At 39.6% G+C, this 19,145-nt stretch overlaps 1 protein-coding gene and 1 long non-coding RNA gene across 2 annotated transcripts in view; one reads left to right on the top strand and one right to left on the bottom strand.

Annotated features, from left to right (window-relative positions):
• VCPIP1 (valosin containing protein interacting protein 1) overlaps positions 1–5,375 on the bottom strand; it is a 30,028-nt gene extending 24,653 nt beyond the window's left edge. Inside the window, exon 1 of the mRNA XM_042923166.1 lies at positions 2,374–5,375. Within this exon, the coding sequence (XP_042779100.1) occupies positions 2,374–5,086 (2,713 nt within the window). The 5' untranslated portion in view covers positions 5,087–5,375. The remainder of the gene's footprint in view (positions 1–2,373) is intronic.
• A 315-nt stretch (positions 5,376–5,690) lies between these two features.
• Positions 5,691–15,749, top strand: LOC122210482. The gene is made up of 2 exons (XR_006198090.1): positions 5,691–5,838; positions 15,521–15,749. It is a non-coding gene; the product is annotated as an uncharacterized LOC122210482 (long non-coding RNA).
• The last annotated feature ends 3,396 nt before the right edge of the window (positions 15,750–19,145 follow it).

Consider the following 19,145-nt stretch of genomic DNA (forward strand, 5'->3'; position numbering starts at 1 on the left):
TATTAAGAATGTCTTCTGCATAATTCAAATACAGTTATAAGAAAATTAGAGGTAAAAAAACTAATGTTTAATACAGGGACTAATACAGGCCACGCAGTGTCTTAGTACACTACAGCAGAAAGTCTCTCAAGTGCTACACTATGAAATTAGCAAAACACTCTTTTTATGCTCAAATTTTGTGTTGGGAATAGAAGATTTAAAGAGATTTGTGTATTGAGAAGGGAAGCAACATAAATGTTGGAGGTAAAGAGGAAAGGGATCATAACAAGAAGACACTACCTTACTGAACTCATTGCAGTCAACAGTCTAGTACTCAGATATTCAGGTTGAGAAACCTCAAACTAAACTCAAAAAGTGACCAATTATAAACCAGAACTACATTTTACTAATTTTCATTATAAAATATATTATTATGCTAATCAGACTTTTACAGTACTGATCATAATCTCACCCTTGCCAATTTATTTATCTACAATGGAGAACACAGTCTTCTAAGTGAAGACTACAGGTATGCTCTCACCTGTACATCACTACTTAGGAAGTTAAATGAATGATCAGAATACTTGATGAATACAGAATCCCTAAACGGATACAGTTCTTTCAGCCAGGCCATGGTGAGGACTGATCAAATATTCCAGCCCCTAGAGATTATCTTTCTAGTTACCAGAATTTTCATGAACCCCAGATGATGTATCTTTTCCCTTTGTACAGTAGTGTATAAACAGTGCCAAATTCTGCTTTTCAACTCTTTTTCAATGTTCAGTGCTGACCATCCATTCCATTTCTGCTGACATAGCCTTTCTTTAGACATGTTAATGTCATCTATTTAATCCAATCAAAAACATTCAGAGTGCCTACAACCTGCTGGGCACTATACTAGGTACTGAGCATCCAAGGTTAGATAAGAAATGAGCCACATCCTCAACAGTTCATCTTCTACTGAGGAAGACCTTTTCTTTTCCTGTTTTTGACCTGGGAGATTGCCAGTTTTTAAACTACCTTCTGCATGTATCTAATTTTATCCATTCTTTGCTGATGTTATTTGATTTTCACAGTTCTAGGAGGATTTTACTGTTGCCCTGTGTATCAACCACAAAAGGCATTTTGTAAAGAGGCAACTGAAGTATCGGGGAGTTAAGCAGCTTGCCTGAATCACTAATAAGTAGTGGAGCCAAGATTCAAATTCTAGGTCTTTCTGACTCCAAAGATCACACAATCTTTCCTATATTTCATGCAGTCTCTAAGAAACTAAAAACTCTAAGAGATAGAAATACACAAAGTGCCTAGTACATTTCTTGACACATCCCCCGATTTGATGGCTAGGTCTGCCAAAATAAAATCTACAATATCAATATCAAGTTATTAATGTGTACAGGGCTTTTAGATCTCCTATTAACTTCTAGGCCCCCAAATTTAACAAGCCAGGAATAATCTTTATTTTGGTAGGTCAAGGCCCAACTCACTGATACTTAGTACTCTTAGAAAACAGAATCAAAACCCAGATCACTTTTCTAGTTAAAAACTCTAATCTCAGCAAAAATAAGGCTCTTCTAATATGTAATATAAATTTTAACTCCACTTTCAGCCTTAGTAAAGCATATTAACAGTGATTTAAAAACAAAGAGTAAGCAAATAAAAATAATGTAAAAAGTGCACCATTGGATGGTATCCCAAATCATCTAAAGCTTTAGTTTACATATTTGGTTGATATTTTTAATTTATGCTGAATTATTAAAAAGAAATGCTTCTTAAGAAACACATTAATATCCACCTCTGTTTCTTGTATTTCTCATGAGTGATAATAGTACAATATGTTTGAAAGCAAAGAGTCACTGAGCAAGGAAATTACTTAAACACAAATCCTAATGTACAAATAAAAATGTGATGAACTAGGAAAGGAAGAACAGGAAATGGAGGACAGCGACTATTAGGTGGGAGTGCAGTGAGAATATAAACACCAGAAACTGCAATTCATCAAACAGGAAGTCCTGAAATCACATGACATGCAGGAAAAGAAAATTTTAAAATAAATGAAAAGGGACAAAGTGACCAGGCTCAATACAGCCCTGGGGGGAAAATATTTTAAAAGACTTTAAACAGATACATTATAAGCTATTAAAAAAATATGAGAATAAGTTATATTTAAATAATCTGGTTACAGTTAATGGACTACTTTCACTTTCTTAGTTGTCCTAATGTTTACTCAATGGAGAATCATGCTAACATCCATCTATTTAGGAGGAAAAAAATAATCTCTTCCTAACATATTTATATAATCAAATCGTTTTTATAATGATCACAGATTGTTTTTCATGAAGACAACAGAAAAATATTCACAATTAAGAAATACCATCTGAGTTAAAATGATCTTACCCATTAATGTTGCTAAAAGACACAAGGAGTACATTTCTTTGTCAGCTTGCTCCTGAAGTTCCTTGGATAGTTTACCAGTAACAGCAATCTCTTCTTGTTTCACAGTGTGGGCAGAGTGTGCTGCAGCAGACTGACCACCTTCCGCTTTACTTTTTAGAATCTCTATTGTAATTCTGTCACCATGCTGTAAAGGAACCGGCTCCTTTTCCATTCCTGCCTGGGGTGGCATTAACTCTTTAGGAGGAAAGCCATATCGAATACACTGTAAATATGGAGGAATGTTAAATTCTCTGGCTATGCTTTCCTGAAGTTCAAAAAAGGTTGTTGAAGATTTAAGTGTAACCATGGACTGTCGTCCATCATTAGTTGTTATTCGGATCTTCTTTTCCTTTGAAGTTGTTGGTGAATATGGAGCCTTGGTAGGGGTAGCAGGTGCAGAGGACGGACCATCACGAATGGTACTAGGAGAAACAGTCCTGGGTTGCCCTTTTTGTTCTTGTTTTAACTTCTCTGTTTTCCGTTTCTGCATTACAGCAGCCTGTTCCGTAATATTCTGTTGAATAGTTCTTTCAGTTTTACTCATGTTTAACTCCTCCTTGTGCAAAGTTTTTGTTTTCTGTCCAGTAAGAATAATTTTAGTTGGGAGCTGAGACTCTGACTCTTGTCCTTGTACATCTCCAACTCTTTGGGCATGAGCACCATCTATATTTACAGGAGTATAATCATCGGGATTCTTTTTGGCAGTCTGATGCAGTATAGTATGGACAACTTTCTGAACTAGGATTTCACTCCCAAATTCACCTGGAAAGTGCTTGGTAACAAGTTTCATTGCAACATCATAAACATTACTATTCAAAGATGAATCACTTTCATACTGGAACCAATATACTGTTTCTCTGACCACTCTTCCACCCCATTCCAAAGTAATAGGAAAAGCTTCTGGTAGATTGTCATACTCTTTACCATCCCAAAAATGTTTGAATCCACAACCACATTTGCCACCAGTGGACCTAGAATTAGTTCTGTCCCCATCCAAATACACAATAGACCCATCTCCTCTGACCCTTCGCACAGATGTGCCATGGCACCAATTACAGGCTGTCAGGTTACTCAATCCATAGTCTGGTACCAGAACATCTTTCACTGAATCATATGAGCAAACTAAATTGTTCAAGGGAAAGCTATAATTTTTGTCAGGCCTCAGCTGTCCATGAGTACTTTTTGCCAGGTTATACAGTTTCCCTCCTGGAGCCAACCACTCTGGAGGAACATGAAGTTCAGAAAGGGCACCACAGAGCAAACATTTGTGAAGGCGATTATCCATTACTGCTTTTTTAGCAGCTGCTGTAACTTCTTCAGGCTGAACTCCTATCACCCCAGTCCTCCTGTAGAAATACTGATGGACATCAGCAACCAAACTTGGATGGATACCGTGTTTGTCCATAAAGACTTCTTCCATAGCAGCCACAAGCCTCAGTAAGTATTTATCCTGCAAACTTCTGTCTCCTCCAATAACACAACCACCATCCTCCTCAAGTTTAATGTACTTTTTAATAAGGTCCTGAGGCACACCCCATGCTTTAGGCAACAAATTCATAGGCAATTTGGGCAAAGCAGCCCCTTTTATGCCTACCAAGGGGATATAATGGTTTCTACCAGAGCTACTCCATGCAATACAGATTGGTTTGTTCAAATGACCATCTCTCCCTGTGCACTTCTCTGCAGGGATGAGACCAGGCAGAAAGGTGGCTGAATAATCACCAGAGCTTCTCATGCCACTGAGAGAATCTAGCAGGATAATAGGGCGATGTAATACGTTGGCAAGGCCAAATATGTGGATGTTCCTCAGGCCCAAGGGAACACCCTCAGGTGGTACAAACAGAGGGTCACACTCATTGATAATATCCTCCCATTCAGCGGCATCAATGAAGTCATGGAACAGGGCTTGATACTGGGCCAGGTGCTGCTGAAAGTGCTGTTTAAGATTCTCTCTCAAGGCATGCCAGAAGAGCTCCCGGCCTACTAGAGCACGGGACACAGCATGCACCAAGCAGTGTCCATCCCCGTCCACATGAACTGGAATGAGGCATTCCTGGCTTTTATTGGCCCGCTTGATGTCCTCAAGTGTGTCATGCAAATACAGGAGGCTTCCGGAGCGGTCCTTGCCATAGCCCACTGTGTTAACATGCTCTGGTTCGATGAGGAAGGCGCGGTCACCTAGCAAAGCGCAATCGAACAGTTCGCCCTGGTTCATGTCCCGGAGAAGCTTAGCCCTGCCTGTCTGTTTATCCATTCCATAGCGAGCTAATATGGGCGACAACAATTTGCAGTGGTAGTTAGAAAGGCCCATCACCTTTACCAGTTCCGTGTTCTTCTTGGGTGCCCCTGTCACCCCGAGCAGCGCGTTCCGCAGCAGGTTGTGTAGCACTACGTCCGGGTCGGTCACCTCCTCCACCCCCAGCAGCTGTTGCTGCTCGTGCCGCTGTCCGCACTCGGTACACTCGATGCTGACAGAACCGGAGGCCGGGAAGAACAGACGCGCCTGGCACTTCGGATCCGGGCAGCTCCCAGAGAGGATTCTCCGGTCTCTCCGTTTCGAGAGCCCCCCCGGAGGAGCCGCCGCCGCCGCCGCCGCCAGGGACGGCGGAGTCTGCGGAGCCTCAGGGGGAGGAGGTGGCGGCGGCAGCGGAGGCGGCGGCGGCGGCTGAGACATACCTCTCGGCTCTCGTGTCTCGCTCCGCGTCCCAAGCGACCCTCAAAGGCTCATAGCCCAGACACCCACCGGCCCGACTCTGTCTAGTCCAGGCCCAGGACGAATCACTTTCCTTTCCCTACCAGCTCCTCCTCCTCCTAAGCGAAGGCGGAAGCGCCGGACGTTGTTTCTCTTCTTACTTCTCCACTGCCGTAGCCGTTGCCCCGAACGTAACGGCCACCACCCTACCCAACACTCACACTCACTCACTCTCGCTCTCTCTCTCCCTCAGACACACAGACATACACGCCCTCACTGGGAGTGCGCAGGCGCAGCTACCGCTCTGCCCTCTGGGAATTAGAGTCTTGCAGCCTCTCTCCGGGCCATTGAATGCTAGGATTTTGGATCCGCAAAGAACTACAATACCGTGAGGCCATGCGGTTCAGCACCCGCGGAGAGGAGGAAGAGGAAGGCAATAGGAAGGGGGGGCAGAAAGGAGATCGTCATTCGTGTTGCTTGCCGGGAGTTGTAGTTTTAACTGGATCTTCTTTGTCGTCTTCCTCACTCTGGGGCTCAAGCAAAAGAGAATGAGAGACCACATTTCCTAGGATGCCCTGCGGTGCGTTCAGCCTCACTTCCCCCTTAGGCGGAGAGAAGGATACAGGGAAGCTTGGTAAAAAGCAGAATTAAAGGGAATGGGTGTCGGAAGCCGAGGGTCTGAAGTTCACGACTCATAGAAGGGGAGGGGAATTGAAAGGCTCTCAGTGAAGAAGGTACAGTAAATAAATGTCCAGCGGCATAGCGGGCTGGGAAGTTGAATGAAATGGCCTAATCTAGGCCGGAGGTCGTAAGAGAGAAGGGAGGGGGGCGGGGGGTAAACAATGAATTGATTCTCGGAGTATTTCTTAAGGTCTTTTTTTCTGCCATACTTCTCCTCTCATTCCTGCCGCTATTCCAAGCTACTGAGGCGCCTAAGTCCCCTTCTCTACCTTATTCCCCTTCTGTATTGAGGGTCACTGAGGCGCCATTTGTTTCCTAGTTCCCTGTACGTCTTTGCAGTTTACAGTACAAATAACAGTACTTTGGATGCGTGTAGAGTTGTATATACATGCAACGGCTTTTAACTAGATATAATTTACTTACGGTCCTCTCTTCAAAACTAATAATAGCTATTATTTATTAAGTTCTTAATATATTTCTGCCTCAATCTTTACGTACACATTATCATTTGCTCTTCATAAAAACCTTGTTAGAAAACATGCCCAAAAGGAAGTGACTTCCTTAGGTTCACACAGCCAGCAAGCGACGGTTAGGCATTCAGATCTAGATATGTACCCATATTGCAGACGAGACATAGCAGGAAAGTTTAGGCCAGTATTATATAAAATAATAACTAACTTCCGGTTACTGTTGCTTTATAGTTTACATAATACGTTCACATACATCATTTCATTCTGGCACCAATCCTGTAATACGATACCAGGTATTGTCGACTCCATTTACAGTTATGGAAACAGACTAGGAATTAAGTGACTTGTCCAAGGTCAAACCACCAGTGTATCTCAGACCCAGAGAGTGTTTTTTATACTATTTTCTACAAAAGAAAAGAGCTGTTAAGTTCACACCTTTTGTTAGGTCTCTGGATCTCTTAGGGGGAAGGAGTGATAAGGATGTTTACCCTTAAGGAGGCAACAGAGCTTTATTTTATTGTGTGCTTGGAAATTGCCTCTTCATGCACAACACATTGATATGTTAATTGAAAGCTAGTATTGTTTTAATTATTATTGTACAGTGAGCCCCTTTCACTTATTCTGGAAATTCTTGCTTTCTGAAACCTTAGATAAGTGAACTATCTCAAAATTTCTGAAACGTTTGGGACAAAATAGATACATCAGTGCAGTCCATGAGGCCATTTGAGTCTTCTGTAGCTGCCAAGGGAATTGTTTACCTTACTAGGTTTTTTGGGTAAATAGAATTTGATGCTTTGAAATGAACCATCTGTGAGACACTCCTAAAAGGTATTAGTACTGACTTCCACCTTAATTATTGTCTACAGTTTTCTTCAAAAGAAGTGACATGTTTGAAAGAGAAATTATTTAAACGTTATTCTCTTATCCAATTCTCCTGGCCCACGGCACAAATGATGTTACCGTAATACAAGATAGGTAATGTTACTTATCTTGAAAGGGATAATTTTCAATAAAGTTTTTTGGGGCGCCTGGGTGGCTCAATCGGTTGGGTGTCCGACTTTGTCTCTGGTAATGATCTCATGGTTCTTGGGTTCAAGCCCTGCGTCTGACTCTGTGCTGACAGCTCAGAGCCTGGAGCCTGCTTTGAATTCTGTGTCTCCCTCTCTCTCTGCCCTTTCCCTACTCACACTCTGTCACTCTCTGTCTCTCAAAATTAAATAAACATTGAAAAAATAATTTTTTTAAATAAAGTTTTTCTTAATTCATGCAGGAAAAGTTGTTTATTTCTATTCTGACAATAATTTGGTGGTAACTACATACATGGTCTTGGAACTGGTTTTTAATTGAGTGTTTTTAAGTTGAGAAATTGAATATGCCTAGTAGGTGGAAATTGTTGTCTACTGTTACTGAGAAGTTACACCTTCAGTGAAATTTTATTTTCATCATACAGAATCCAAAGAATTGAATTATGAAAGCCTCAAAACACATGAAAAATGACAGCAGTGTGCACATGGGCATGCACTTTTATGTTTTGACATCACCAAGCTAAATTTTCTTTACTGATAATACATATGAATAGTGAAATAGATTTTTTAAATCGCATTTGAATATGTCATTCTAAATCACACTTGACAAAATAACCACTTCCCACCTTACTGAAAAAATGGGTAGCCTTTTGCTGGTTTGTCAAGCACAATCCATTTGACTCATCCAATGTTCATTTCCCCATGTGGAACTTTGATTAGTTAGAAATACTCTTCCAAAACTAAATCTGACATTTAAACCCATTTGTTACTATAGTTCTAATTTTAAGAATGATACTTTTGAAAGGAAAAAAAATAAAATACCCTGATATAAAGCACAGTTCATAGGAGGAGGGAAAGGAGTTAAGTTTTCGATCAATTCTAGAATTAAATTGGGTCATTTAACCTTCAAGTCACTTAATGAGTCTGTAGATGCAAAGTTCAGAAAGTAAGAAGGCTAACAAAGGGGCATTAACCATGCCACGTTCAATATGTGAATTATTTTTTTACAGGCATTTAGAAGGCATGGGTACCTGTAAAGTAAGAACGTTTTGTTAGGACAAAATATGACATGCTGTTTCTTATAAGGCCATAGGAGTGCAGAAAGCTTCTAACTTGCTTATGTGAGATATACATGCTTCCTTCCTCTTCTTCCCCAAATCCATGATCTTAATTGCCTAATAACTTTTAAAAGATCTTGATGAGATTTCTAATAGTTTTTCTTTTTTTAAAGTTTATTTATTTTTGATAGAGAGAGAGAGAATGTGGCAGGGGAGGGGCAGAGGGAGAGGGAGACAAAATCTGAAGCAGACAGCAGAGAGCCTGATGCAGGGCTCAAATTCATACACCGTGAGATCATGACCTGAGCCAAAGTCAGATGCTTAACCGACTGAGCCACCCAGGAGCCCCACTAACAGTTCTTATTCTCATCTCAGTATTCCCTATGGGAAAATGAGCTGAGCCCCTAATGTTAGCTGCTCTGATATATACCTCTTCTATCACCATTACCCCAGCATCACCTCTATCTGAATTGACAAAATGCAGTTAAAACTGAAACCCTCTTTTTCCCCATAAATTTCTAGTATGGCACTTCTAAAATTCCTGTATTGCTTTTTTTTTTTTTCAATGTGTATTTATTTTTGAGAAGGAGAGGTGGAGAGAGAGGAAGACAGGATTCAAAGTGGGCCCTGCACTGACAACAGAGAGCCTGATGCGGGGCTTGAACTCACAAACCGTGAGATCGTGACCTGAGCCAACGTTGGACACTTAACCAACTGAGCCACCCAGGCGCCCCTAAAATTCCTATATTGCTTTTAATAAACCTAGTAAATGTAAAAGCAAGAGGCATCCACTTAACAAGAGCATAACCATTATTGTTTTTCTTTTATATCGGAAAAGGAAGGGAATCATATCTTTGGGGATTGTTATAAGTCAGCCACATGCTTTCTTATATGAAAAATATACACCTGTACTAAGAGTTGACTGTGTTCCTCCAGATCTCTACTCCAGATAATCAGACTTTGAGTCATCAGCTTTTGTTGAAGCTGAGGGTGGATATGTGAGGGACTTAATTACTGAAGTAGGTATCGTGAGAACTTGAAAGGATGCAGAATGCCATCCCTGATGCCGAGGAACTCCAAGTCTAATAGTAGAAATAGGCTAAACTAAATTGTTCATAAATATAGGTAGAATAAAGCATGTAATCAATCAAAACAGTATAAGAAAATAAATATCACAAATGCTATGAAAAATTGAGGGCTTGTTGTAGGGGGAGTGTTTTTCAGAATATTATCTTAGTCTTTAAAACAGTCCTGTGAGATAGGTTTAACTCTGGAAGGTTAACATTATCATCATCATTATTACCACCCAGCTAGCAAGTAGCAGAGCTGGGCTTCAAATCAAGGTTTTCTTCCATGTTTAGTACTCACTCTTTCCACTACATCACAGCTGCTTAGTGATTTGAGAGAGAATTAGCCAAGAAGTGAGTGCAAACTGGTGGCCAGTGGCCAAACTTGGCTTACATGTGTTTTTGTTTGGCCAGCAGCAGTTTAACTTTTTTTTTTTTTTTTTTTTTAATGTGAACATCTTTGTGCAGTGGCCAGCAGTTCTCTCTCTAAGGTCATATACCAGGTCCCTTGAGACATATTACCTGCTTGGCTCCAGAAAGCATTTGCGTTTTCTGTGTCAGGCAGTAACTGGCGACAGAGAGGAGATATTCTCAAAAGGCTCATGAAAGGTATTTCAAAGGGTGGAAGAAGGACTTTGTGAACAAGAGTTGCAGAGAGTATTTGAAGAAGAATGATTGGCAGTATTTCTTATTATATAAAGGTGAAAGAGGTCAAGTAGAGTTATAGGTTATGCCTTAGCACCATAGTTTTCAAACTTTAGTGATCATCAGAATCGAATGTAACAGTGGGTTGCTGGGCTCCACCCCAGAATGAGTGCATTTGGGATGGAGCCTGAGAATTTGCATTTCTACCAAGTTCTTTGGTATTGCTGATACTGCTGGTCCAAGGATCACACATGGGAAATTAGTGTTTATCAGACTGTGGGTCATATCTGGGGAAGGACTTAAAACCCAGACTTTGGTTTCTGTTGTTTTAAGTACAACAGGAATTTACATAGAATGTTTAGAAAATAAGTAAAAAAATTAAAATTAGTCTTATCAATTAGAAGGTTACAATTACCATTTTTAATGGACTGTTCAATTTCCTTTTTTCTAAAAGTATTAGGAAACCAAAATTGTATCATCATTATCATCACCATAATAGTAGCTATTAAATTAACACTAATTAGGAATCTATTATGTGCCATGGTCTTTACATATATTTATTTAATCCTTATAATATTTTTTGAGCCAGGTACTATTATTATTATTTTTATTTTACAGATGAGGACTGAGGCCCAGAGAGGTTATTTAATTTGTTCAGTGTTTCATTGCTAGTAAGTGGCATACTTAGGATTAAAACCCAAGCAGTCTGGCTCCAGAGCCTGTATGCTTAATCATTATGTTTACTATAATGAGTCTTCTGTCATACTGACCATTATGTTGTACTAGTGTGCTAAACTACTTTTAACCTGAATTGTTTAATCAAATCATGAACAATTTTGATAACATTAAATATTCTTGTCCAACATTTAAAATGAAAGCCTACATTTTTTTCTTTTAAAATATTTCAAACATTTTAAGTGTACAGAAACATTATATAAAAATACTCATGCACCGACTACCAGGTTGAACATATGTTAATATTTCAGCATATTTGCTTTGAACCCCCCCTTTCAAAAAAGAAAAAAAAAATATGTAATTTAGTAAGACCATGATTTTAAGATTTAATTTTACTTAAAATGGTGCCTTATGAGTTATAAAAAAAAATCACCCTTTCCCTTAATAAAAATAGGATCCTGGGGTGCCTGGGTAGCTCAGTCGGTTAAGTGTCTGACGCTTGGTTTCAGCTCGGGCCATGATCTGAGCCCATGGATCTGTGCTGATGGCTCAGAGCCTGGTTTAGATTCTTTCTCTCCCCTCTCTCTGCCCTACCTCGCTTGCTCTCTCTCTCAAAATAAATAAATAAATGTAAAAAAAAAAAAATAGGACATCCTTTAAACTTATAAAGGAGGAAGAATTTCTATGTAGTAAACAACCCCGTAATTACTGTTGTTATCATGCCATCCCAGTGAACACTCCTCCTCCTTCAACACTCTGGCCCATACATGGGCTTTTAAAATTATTTGGTGATAAAAGTATTAAACACAGATAGTAACATAAAACTAGGTAATGTGACTTGTATGGTTTACTCAGTTTTCAGGCTGCTTAGCCTACTTTCATGTGGCAAAGGTCAAATTCCATCTGGGTAACAACTGTGCGTTGCCTAATAGAACTATCTGCAGTGATGGAAAAGTCCTATGCCTGTCCTGTCCAATATGGCAGCCACTAGCGTAGCCCTTGAAATGTGGCTAGTAAAACTTGGGAACTGAATTGGGTTTTTGTTGTTGTTGTTTTGTTTTGTTTTTGAGAGAGCGTGCACAAGTGAGCAAGGGGCAGAGAAAGAGAAAATCCCAGGAGAGGGGGGAGAGAGGGAGAGAGAGAGAGAGAGAGAGAGAGAGAGAGAGAGAGAGAGAGAGAGAGGAAACTTGGGCTCACCCAAAGTAGGGCTCAAGCTCACCTGCAGCGTGGGCACATGCTCACCAGATGTGGGGCTTGTGCTCACGAACCATGAGATCATGACCTGAGCTGAAGTCAGATGCTTAATGACTGAGCCACCCAGGCGCCCAGAAACTGAATTGTTAACTTTATTTAATTTTAATTAAATTTAAGTAGCCACATGTGGCTAGTGGCTCTCAATTGTCAGCACAGATCTAGGTCCTTACAGCTCTAAGTCTTCATTAAAAATAATGATTCCCCAGATTCCAGGGAGTTCCTGGTTCTGGTGCTGGGTCAAGGGATGCAGACTGAAAAAGGGAACAAGGGAGCTTTTTTAGGATGATGGAAATATTCTTTATTTTGATTATGGTGATGAGGATATGGATATATACATTTGCCAAAACTCATCCAACTGAATTCTTAAAAAGGGTGCATTTGTGTGTGTAAATTATACCTCAATAAAGTTGATTTTAAAAAGTAAAAGAAAAAAAAAGGGCTGAGTTCCAGGGACAGAAGTTCCACCTCTAGTCTATCTAAAGCATGCCTTCTGCAATCCCATTTTTTCCTTAGGAACCACCAAAGTCATTACTACAACATCATAGGACCCTTTGTGATCTGGCGCCTGGCTACTTCAGACATTTCCTTGGCTGGATGCTTTGGTGCACTGACCACCTTGTTAGTCCTCAAACACTCCAATACATTCCTGTCTCAGGGCCTTTGCACTTGCTCTTCTTCTGATTGGAAAATTTTTCCCAGGTAATCATTTTAGGTGTCTGCTCAAATGTCAGCTCCAGCAAGATGCCATTCCTGCCAACCTCTGTCCTTTTCACTCTCCATTTCCTTATCCTGCTCACTTTATAGCACTAATCACTATCTGAAATTATATAATTACTTGTCTATTGTCCTTCTTCCCCATTAGACTGTAAGGCTGTTCATAAGGGCAGGCAGTTTGTTGATTGTTAGATTCCCTGTGCCAGGCACACAGTAGCCTCAATAAATATTGTTGAATGAATGAATGGCTGTCATCTATGGTAGTGTTTCTCAGCCTGAGATCGAAGCATGCATTCATTGAAAATCCACAAATTCTCTAAAAACTTTTTAAAATTTTTATGTTGTAATTTTGATACTAATCTAAAACAATATTTATGATTTCCTAAATGAGCACCTTAAAACATGAAGTTTTGAATGCCTGAATTTACCTAGAGTTTAGGATTTTGTTTGTATCAGGTAAAAACCAAAGAACATCATGACAAAATGTATAGATAAAGATTTCACGGTAATTTTGATAGAGTTAGGTCATCACATGTCACACAGTAGCCTAGACTTGCCAAACTCAAAAGAACTAGGCCTTTAACTGCCAGTGCTACATTCAGTTAGAAACAGAAATTGCACAAAGCATGCATGCATGTGTGCACACACAAACACACACACTCTCATATATTCTGAACTTAGTAGTTATAAGTGAACTAGTAAATACACTGTAAGGAATTTTTTTTATGTTTTTATTTTATTTTTGAGAGAGAGACAGAGTGAGAGTGGGGGAGGGGCAGAGAGAGAGGGAGACAATCTGAAGCAGGCTCCAGGCTCTGAGCTAACAGCTCAGACTAACAGCTCTCCAGGCTCTGAGCTAACAGCTCCATGACATGGAGCTCAACCCCATGGACTGCGAGATCTTGACCTAAGCCAAAGTCGGACACCCAACCAATTGAGCCACCCAGGCGCCCCTCTCACAGTAGGGAATTGCTTCATGGTTTCCAGCAATACTCAGATTTGATACTACTTAACTAAGATGTCATACTTAAAGGGGGGATGCCTGATTGGCTCAGCTGGTAGAGCATGTGACTCTTGATCTTGAGGTCCTGAGTTCACACCCCGTGTTGGGTATAGAGCTTACTTAAAAAAAAGAATGTCAAATACTCAAAAATACTAACCCTATCTTATGAGTGACCACTTTACAGTTATCAGGTAAGCCTCAAAATTGGCATTCCAGGATTTTGTAGCACTAGAATTTTTATTGAAATATGTGATCTAATCTTCTCAAACTAGCATCAGGAAACCTGGAAGATATTAATACAGTGTATTTGTACAAACAAGTGTCATTTGCATTGACATTATTAAAGTAAACATATAGAGACGCATTTAATATAGATCAGAAGTTGCATCTTAATCTTCGTAAGCCTAACAGCTTGCAATTCAAACTAACATTAATTTTAAATGGCTGGACCAAATAACCAATGTCTGTGGAGCAGGAGAATACTTATCACTGCAGTTTTATTACTTTTCCTTCTTCCTTTTATTTTCCCTTTACTTAGAACTCAAAGGGTACTTTGGGGGTAAAAGAAAGTGAAGTTCAAGGGTTTACTGAAAGAAACACTTTATCCTCATCCCGGTAACAATCTTGAGTTTTTGTAGAATGGCCTGATCTCTCTGTCTGAACCTTCTGGCTCTATCTCCTAAACACAGTCTAATTCAGTTCCTTTCGTGGGTATGACATAAAGAGTCAGAATAAGCATTACATTTTTTTATATGTATAGTCTCATAAGACATATGTGAATGGGTAAGAGAAGAGCAAAAATACAAGGTGACATACTTTCTTAGTCCTTTAGATTATTTACATAAATCCTTGCATAATATTCCAATATATAAGTGTGTTATAAGTATGATGTACAAGAATATAAATCCAAGGCAGTCTGCAAGCAGGGGTTTTTATTTAGGTGGACAGGAAAGTATTGAAAATTATGTATGCATGTACTAAATTAAAGCATCAGCACTAGGTGTCAGCAGATCACAACATTGGAGAGTGCCTCAATTTGGACATTGGTAAAATAGCAATAAATGGACAGAGTGTCTTTCATGACCCCTCTTGCCTAGCATTTTCCCATTCATATATTAATTTTCAGCCTGGCATTTGCTAAGTGTGTCCACAAATTCTATGGATATTAATGGGTATCATGTTGAGGGGAGGGTTCTACAGTGAAGTAAGTTTAGTAAACAATGAGTAAATAAAGTTAGTTTTTCTACTGAGGACTTTCAGAGCCTTTCTATGCTAATGACACTGTGACTCCAGAGAAAAAGCAGTGATGCCTCCAAAATGTCTAGGGAGAGGAAGGGTTTAATGGCAAGAGTCTGCTAGCAGCTTAAGATACTAGAATGTATTACATTTTTCATTTTGGACATTATTTTGTTTACAGTGTACATTTTGGGGTAATCTGGGTGTGCTGATAGAGATAACAGGGATGTTAATACCCTAAGCCACCCTGGCAGTATTATTGATATGTAGCATTTCTGCACTTTGTTAGCCACAAAAACATTTGAATCTGTCAGAGGCACATATTTTTAGGAAAAACCAACACAGAGAAATAGTGCCTCTCATTATGGCCTCCACTTTCATCAGTATGCTTAAAAAGGAGTTAATGCTCTCCCATATTCTCTGGTAATTATGGAGGTGTTTTCCATTTAGTGTTTTAATCCAGCTGACATGTATTTTTGCATAGGATGTGAGGGAAAGATTCAAATGATTTTATTTACTTATTTTATATTGCAAAATACCGGTTGTCCCAAAACCTTGCATTAAATATGTTTTTGGTTTTGTTTTCAGGTCCAGAATCCTCCAGATCAATTTACCAATAAGTTCAATATGTAAAACAGACCAATGTGATTGAAATGGGAATGAATGAGAATTATTCCAACTTGCCAGCAGTACTTACCCCCTTTTCCACCCTCCCCAAAGGGTGTACTTTGAAAACCATTGGAAAAACTCACCCCCTCATGAATGGCTTGAAATACCCCATCTGTAACATGCTACATTAAAACGTTTGCCTATCTCAGTTATTTTTCTGCCAGTCTCATACTTTAATTTATGGAGCCTAAGACCTTTATAATTTAACAAAAGAAATTGAAACATCTAATAAATAACAACATGAGATTTGGGGAGACCCATAAAATTAGGATATTTCTTTTAAATGTCTGTTGTTGGCAAGAGTTGATTAAGTCCCTTCAATATATATTTGAACTAAAATTATTTCTTTAAAATTTTTTTTTAACGTTTATTTATTTTTGAGAGAGAGAGAGACAGAGCATTAACGAGGGAGGGGCAGAGAGAGAGGGAGACACAGAATCGGAAGCAGGCTCCAGGCTCTGAGCCATCAGCCCAGAGCCCGACGCGGGGCTCGAACTCACGGACCGCGAGATCGTGACCTGAGCTGAAGTCAGTCGCTCAACCGACTGAGCCACCCAGGCGCCCCTGAACTAAAATTATTTCTGAATAACTTGGTAAAACTATATACTGGTTGATAATATGATAATGTGTGTCACAAGTTTACAATGTGGATATTCTCTGATTGATTAAATCACTTGTAAGATTTAACCCTAAAGAAATAACCAGAAATGTATGGGAAAGTTTTGCTGTTGTTTATTAATAGTATTGAAGATGTTCCAGATTTTTAACAGTGTGGGACTGGTTAAATGGACCCTGGCACAGCCATCAGATGGAATACTCATTAGCCATTATAGTGATGTTATAAAAAGAAAACTACCTTATTGAGTACTTGTTACAAATCTGGCACTGTACCAGTCACCTTAATTGTATTGTCTTAAGTCTCACAATATCCCTAGGTGATAGGTATCACTCCCATTCATAGAAGAGAAAACAGCTCAAACAGCTAGTGAAGTATTGTTGGAATTCAACCCATGTCTGCTCTTAGCCCTTATTCTTAATCACTATCCTAATGATACGGGAAAATATTCACTATTTACTGATAAGCAATTGTTTTAATGTAGTTTAACTGACATTAAAATAAACAACAAGCAGAAAACTTCCGCCTGGCGTGCCTGGATGACTCAGTCGGTTGGACGCCTGACTCTTGATTTCGGGTAGGGTCATGATCTCATGGTTTGTGAATTCAAACCCTGTGTTGGGCTCTGGGCTGACAGGGCAGAGCCTGCTTGGGATTCTCTCTCCTTTTCTCTCTGCCCCTCCTCCACTCACTCTTTCTCTGTCTCTCTCAAAATAAATAAATAAAAACTTAAAAAAAACACCACAACTTCCTCCTACATGAAATTCCTTCCTTTCCAAAGTTACTTATGCTTGGTAATGTTTCTCCCCAAATGAATCTACCTTTACACATGTTTTTTAAGTTGATTTTGGAAGTCCTAAATGCCTGGTCTAAGAATTCAAACATTATATTTATATATTTATTATAAAGTTGCTGCACCTTTAATCGTAAATTATATCACTATATATGAGTGGATACACTTGTAGTCTCTTTTTTATGTTCCCTGTATTCTATTTCTTCTTGCTCTGGCGTCAACTTGTAGGCAAAGTGAGGGGAGGGATCTGAAGGTCCATATGGCTAACTTTCAACACAGGAGTCCCTTGTGTGTGTGGTGTAGTGCGGTAGTTAGAAGCACTAGTTCTGGAACTCAACTGGTTAGACTGAGTCCCAGCTTTTCAATGAAAGTGTTTTCATTAAAATGAAGTGGTCATTGTAGCTACCTCATAAGATTGTGGTGAGGATTAAACTAATTGACATGAAAAATGCTTAGAACAGTGCCTGTGACATAGTAAATGCTCAACCATCAGCTATTATTGTCAGGATGATGATGATGCACATGTGCAGAGATGGGGAAGAGAAGAAAAATAACTTAGGAGTGTTCATTATGTACCACATACCTACATGATCTCTCTATTTGATCTCAGATATTTATTTGTATTCCCTTTTATTATAAAGGTGAGGAACTTAAAATTCAGGGTGGTTATATATGGAAGGAATAGAATGAATTATTAGACCCATTTCTAGGACTAAGGACAAGATAAATACTGAAAGGTTCCTGACCAGGAGATAGCAAAACGCTGAGAAAGGAGATGAGAAACAGACCTGTAGAGCCACACCACCCTTCGGGACCAAGGGACAGTGTTGTAATTTTCAGGACTGAGTGGGTGCCCAACCCAATCTGTATCAGAAAACTGTGCTTTGGAAATTCAACTGTTTTTACACTAGTTGTATTTTCTGTAAATATTTCTTGTTTTGTTCTCCTGTTGTACGTACTAAAATTATTTCTGAATTGCCAGTCTGTCTCATTTGTACTTTGAGAGAGCAAAAAGGAAAAAAGAATTTTTGGGCATCTTCTGCAGGAGCTACATGTCAGACACCAGGTGTCCTGGGCTTCAAATGCCAGAAGCCCAAGACAGAAAAGAAATGCAAGGAAGAAAATCCTCTTCCCCAGAGGCTTCTACAGTGTTCTCTGTTCTAACCTTAGAAGGCTTTGAACAGTGTTGCCTAGAGAATGGCCTTTTACTTACTCATCCGTCCAGCATGACTCATCCCCAAGACTGTTGAGTAAGTGAAATTTTACAGTATGTATGTTTCTGTGACTTTTATAAACATGGTGATGTGGAAAGAGCATGGACTTTGGAATCGGACAGGCCTAAACTTTGTTACTTAGTGCTTGTGTAATTTGGGCTATTTAATGACTTCTCTCAACTTTCTTATGCATAAAATAGGAATAATAAAATCTATTTCACGGAATTGGTATGGAAATTAAATGAGGCAGCAAAAATGAAGGTATAACCTCTGGCACATGTAGGCACCCATGCCTTTCCTTTCTCTGTCACGTTGTGGGTTTGGAGTGAGCATTTGGCTACATCTTGTATTTATTTTTATACTTTTCTACTATATCCAGGGCCGTGCTTTGTTTACAGTGAGCATCCTATAAATAGTAACAACATCATTGGCATACATGCACAGAAATTGAATGATGGGTCAACAAGTTTAGGTGTGTCTTAATGTTTATTAATCTATTTATCCTGTCATAGAAAAAAACTGCCAGATGTAGATAAACAGGATGTGGAGCCAGGGCTGAAGAGTCAGGCAGGTCGTTCCTGCATAGGGCCAGCAGCTGCAGAGGAGAGTGGGGACCAAGCCCTCAGCCCCTTCTGCTCGCAGAGCCCCCTGACAACTCCTTATTTCAGGTCACTCAAAGGCAGTGTTCTGTGGGGGAACGACAGACTTGTCTCTTCTGACATCAGGGGTTCCTCTTACAGACAATTTGCTATGCTTGATTTTAATTGTTTTCTTTTTCTCTTTTAATTATTAAATACTTAAAAGGTAAAAAAGATAATGTGGGGCACCTGGGTGGCTCAGTCGGTTACGCCTCCAACTCTTGATTTCAGCTCAGGTCACTCACGGTTCGTGAGTTCAAGCCCTGAGTCAGGCTCTGCGCTG

This window comes from Panthera leo, chromosome F2 (assembly GCF_018350215.1).
Source record: "Panthera leo isolate Ple1 chromosome F2, P.leo_Ple1_pat1.1, whole genome shotgun sequence".
NCBI lineage: Eukaryota > Metazoa > Chordata > Mammalia > Carnivora > Felidae > Panthera > Panthera leo.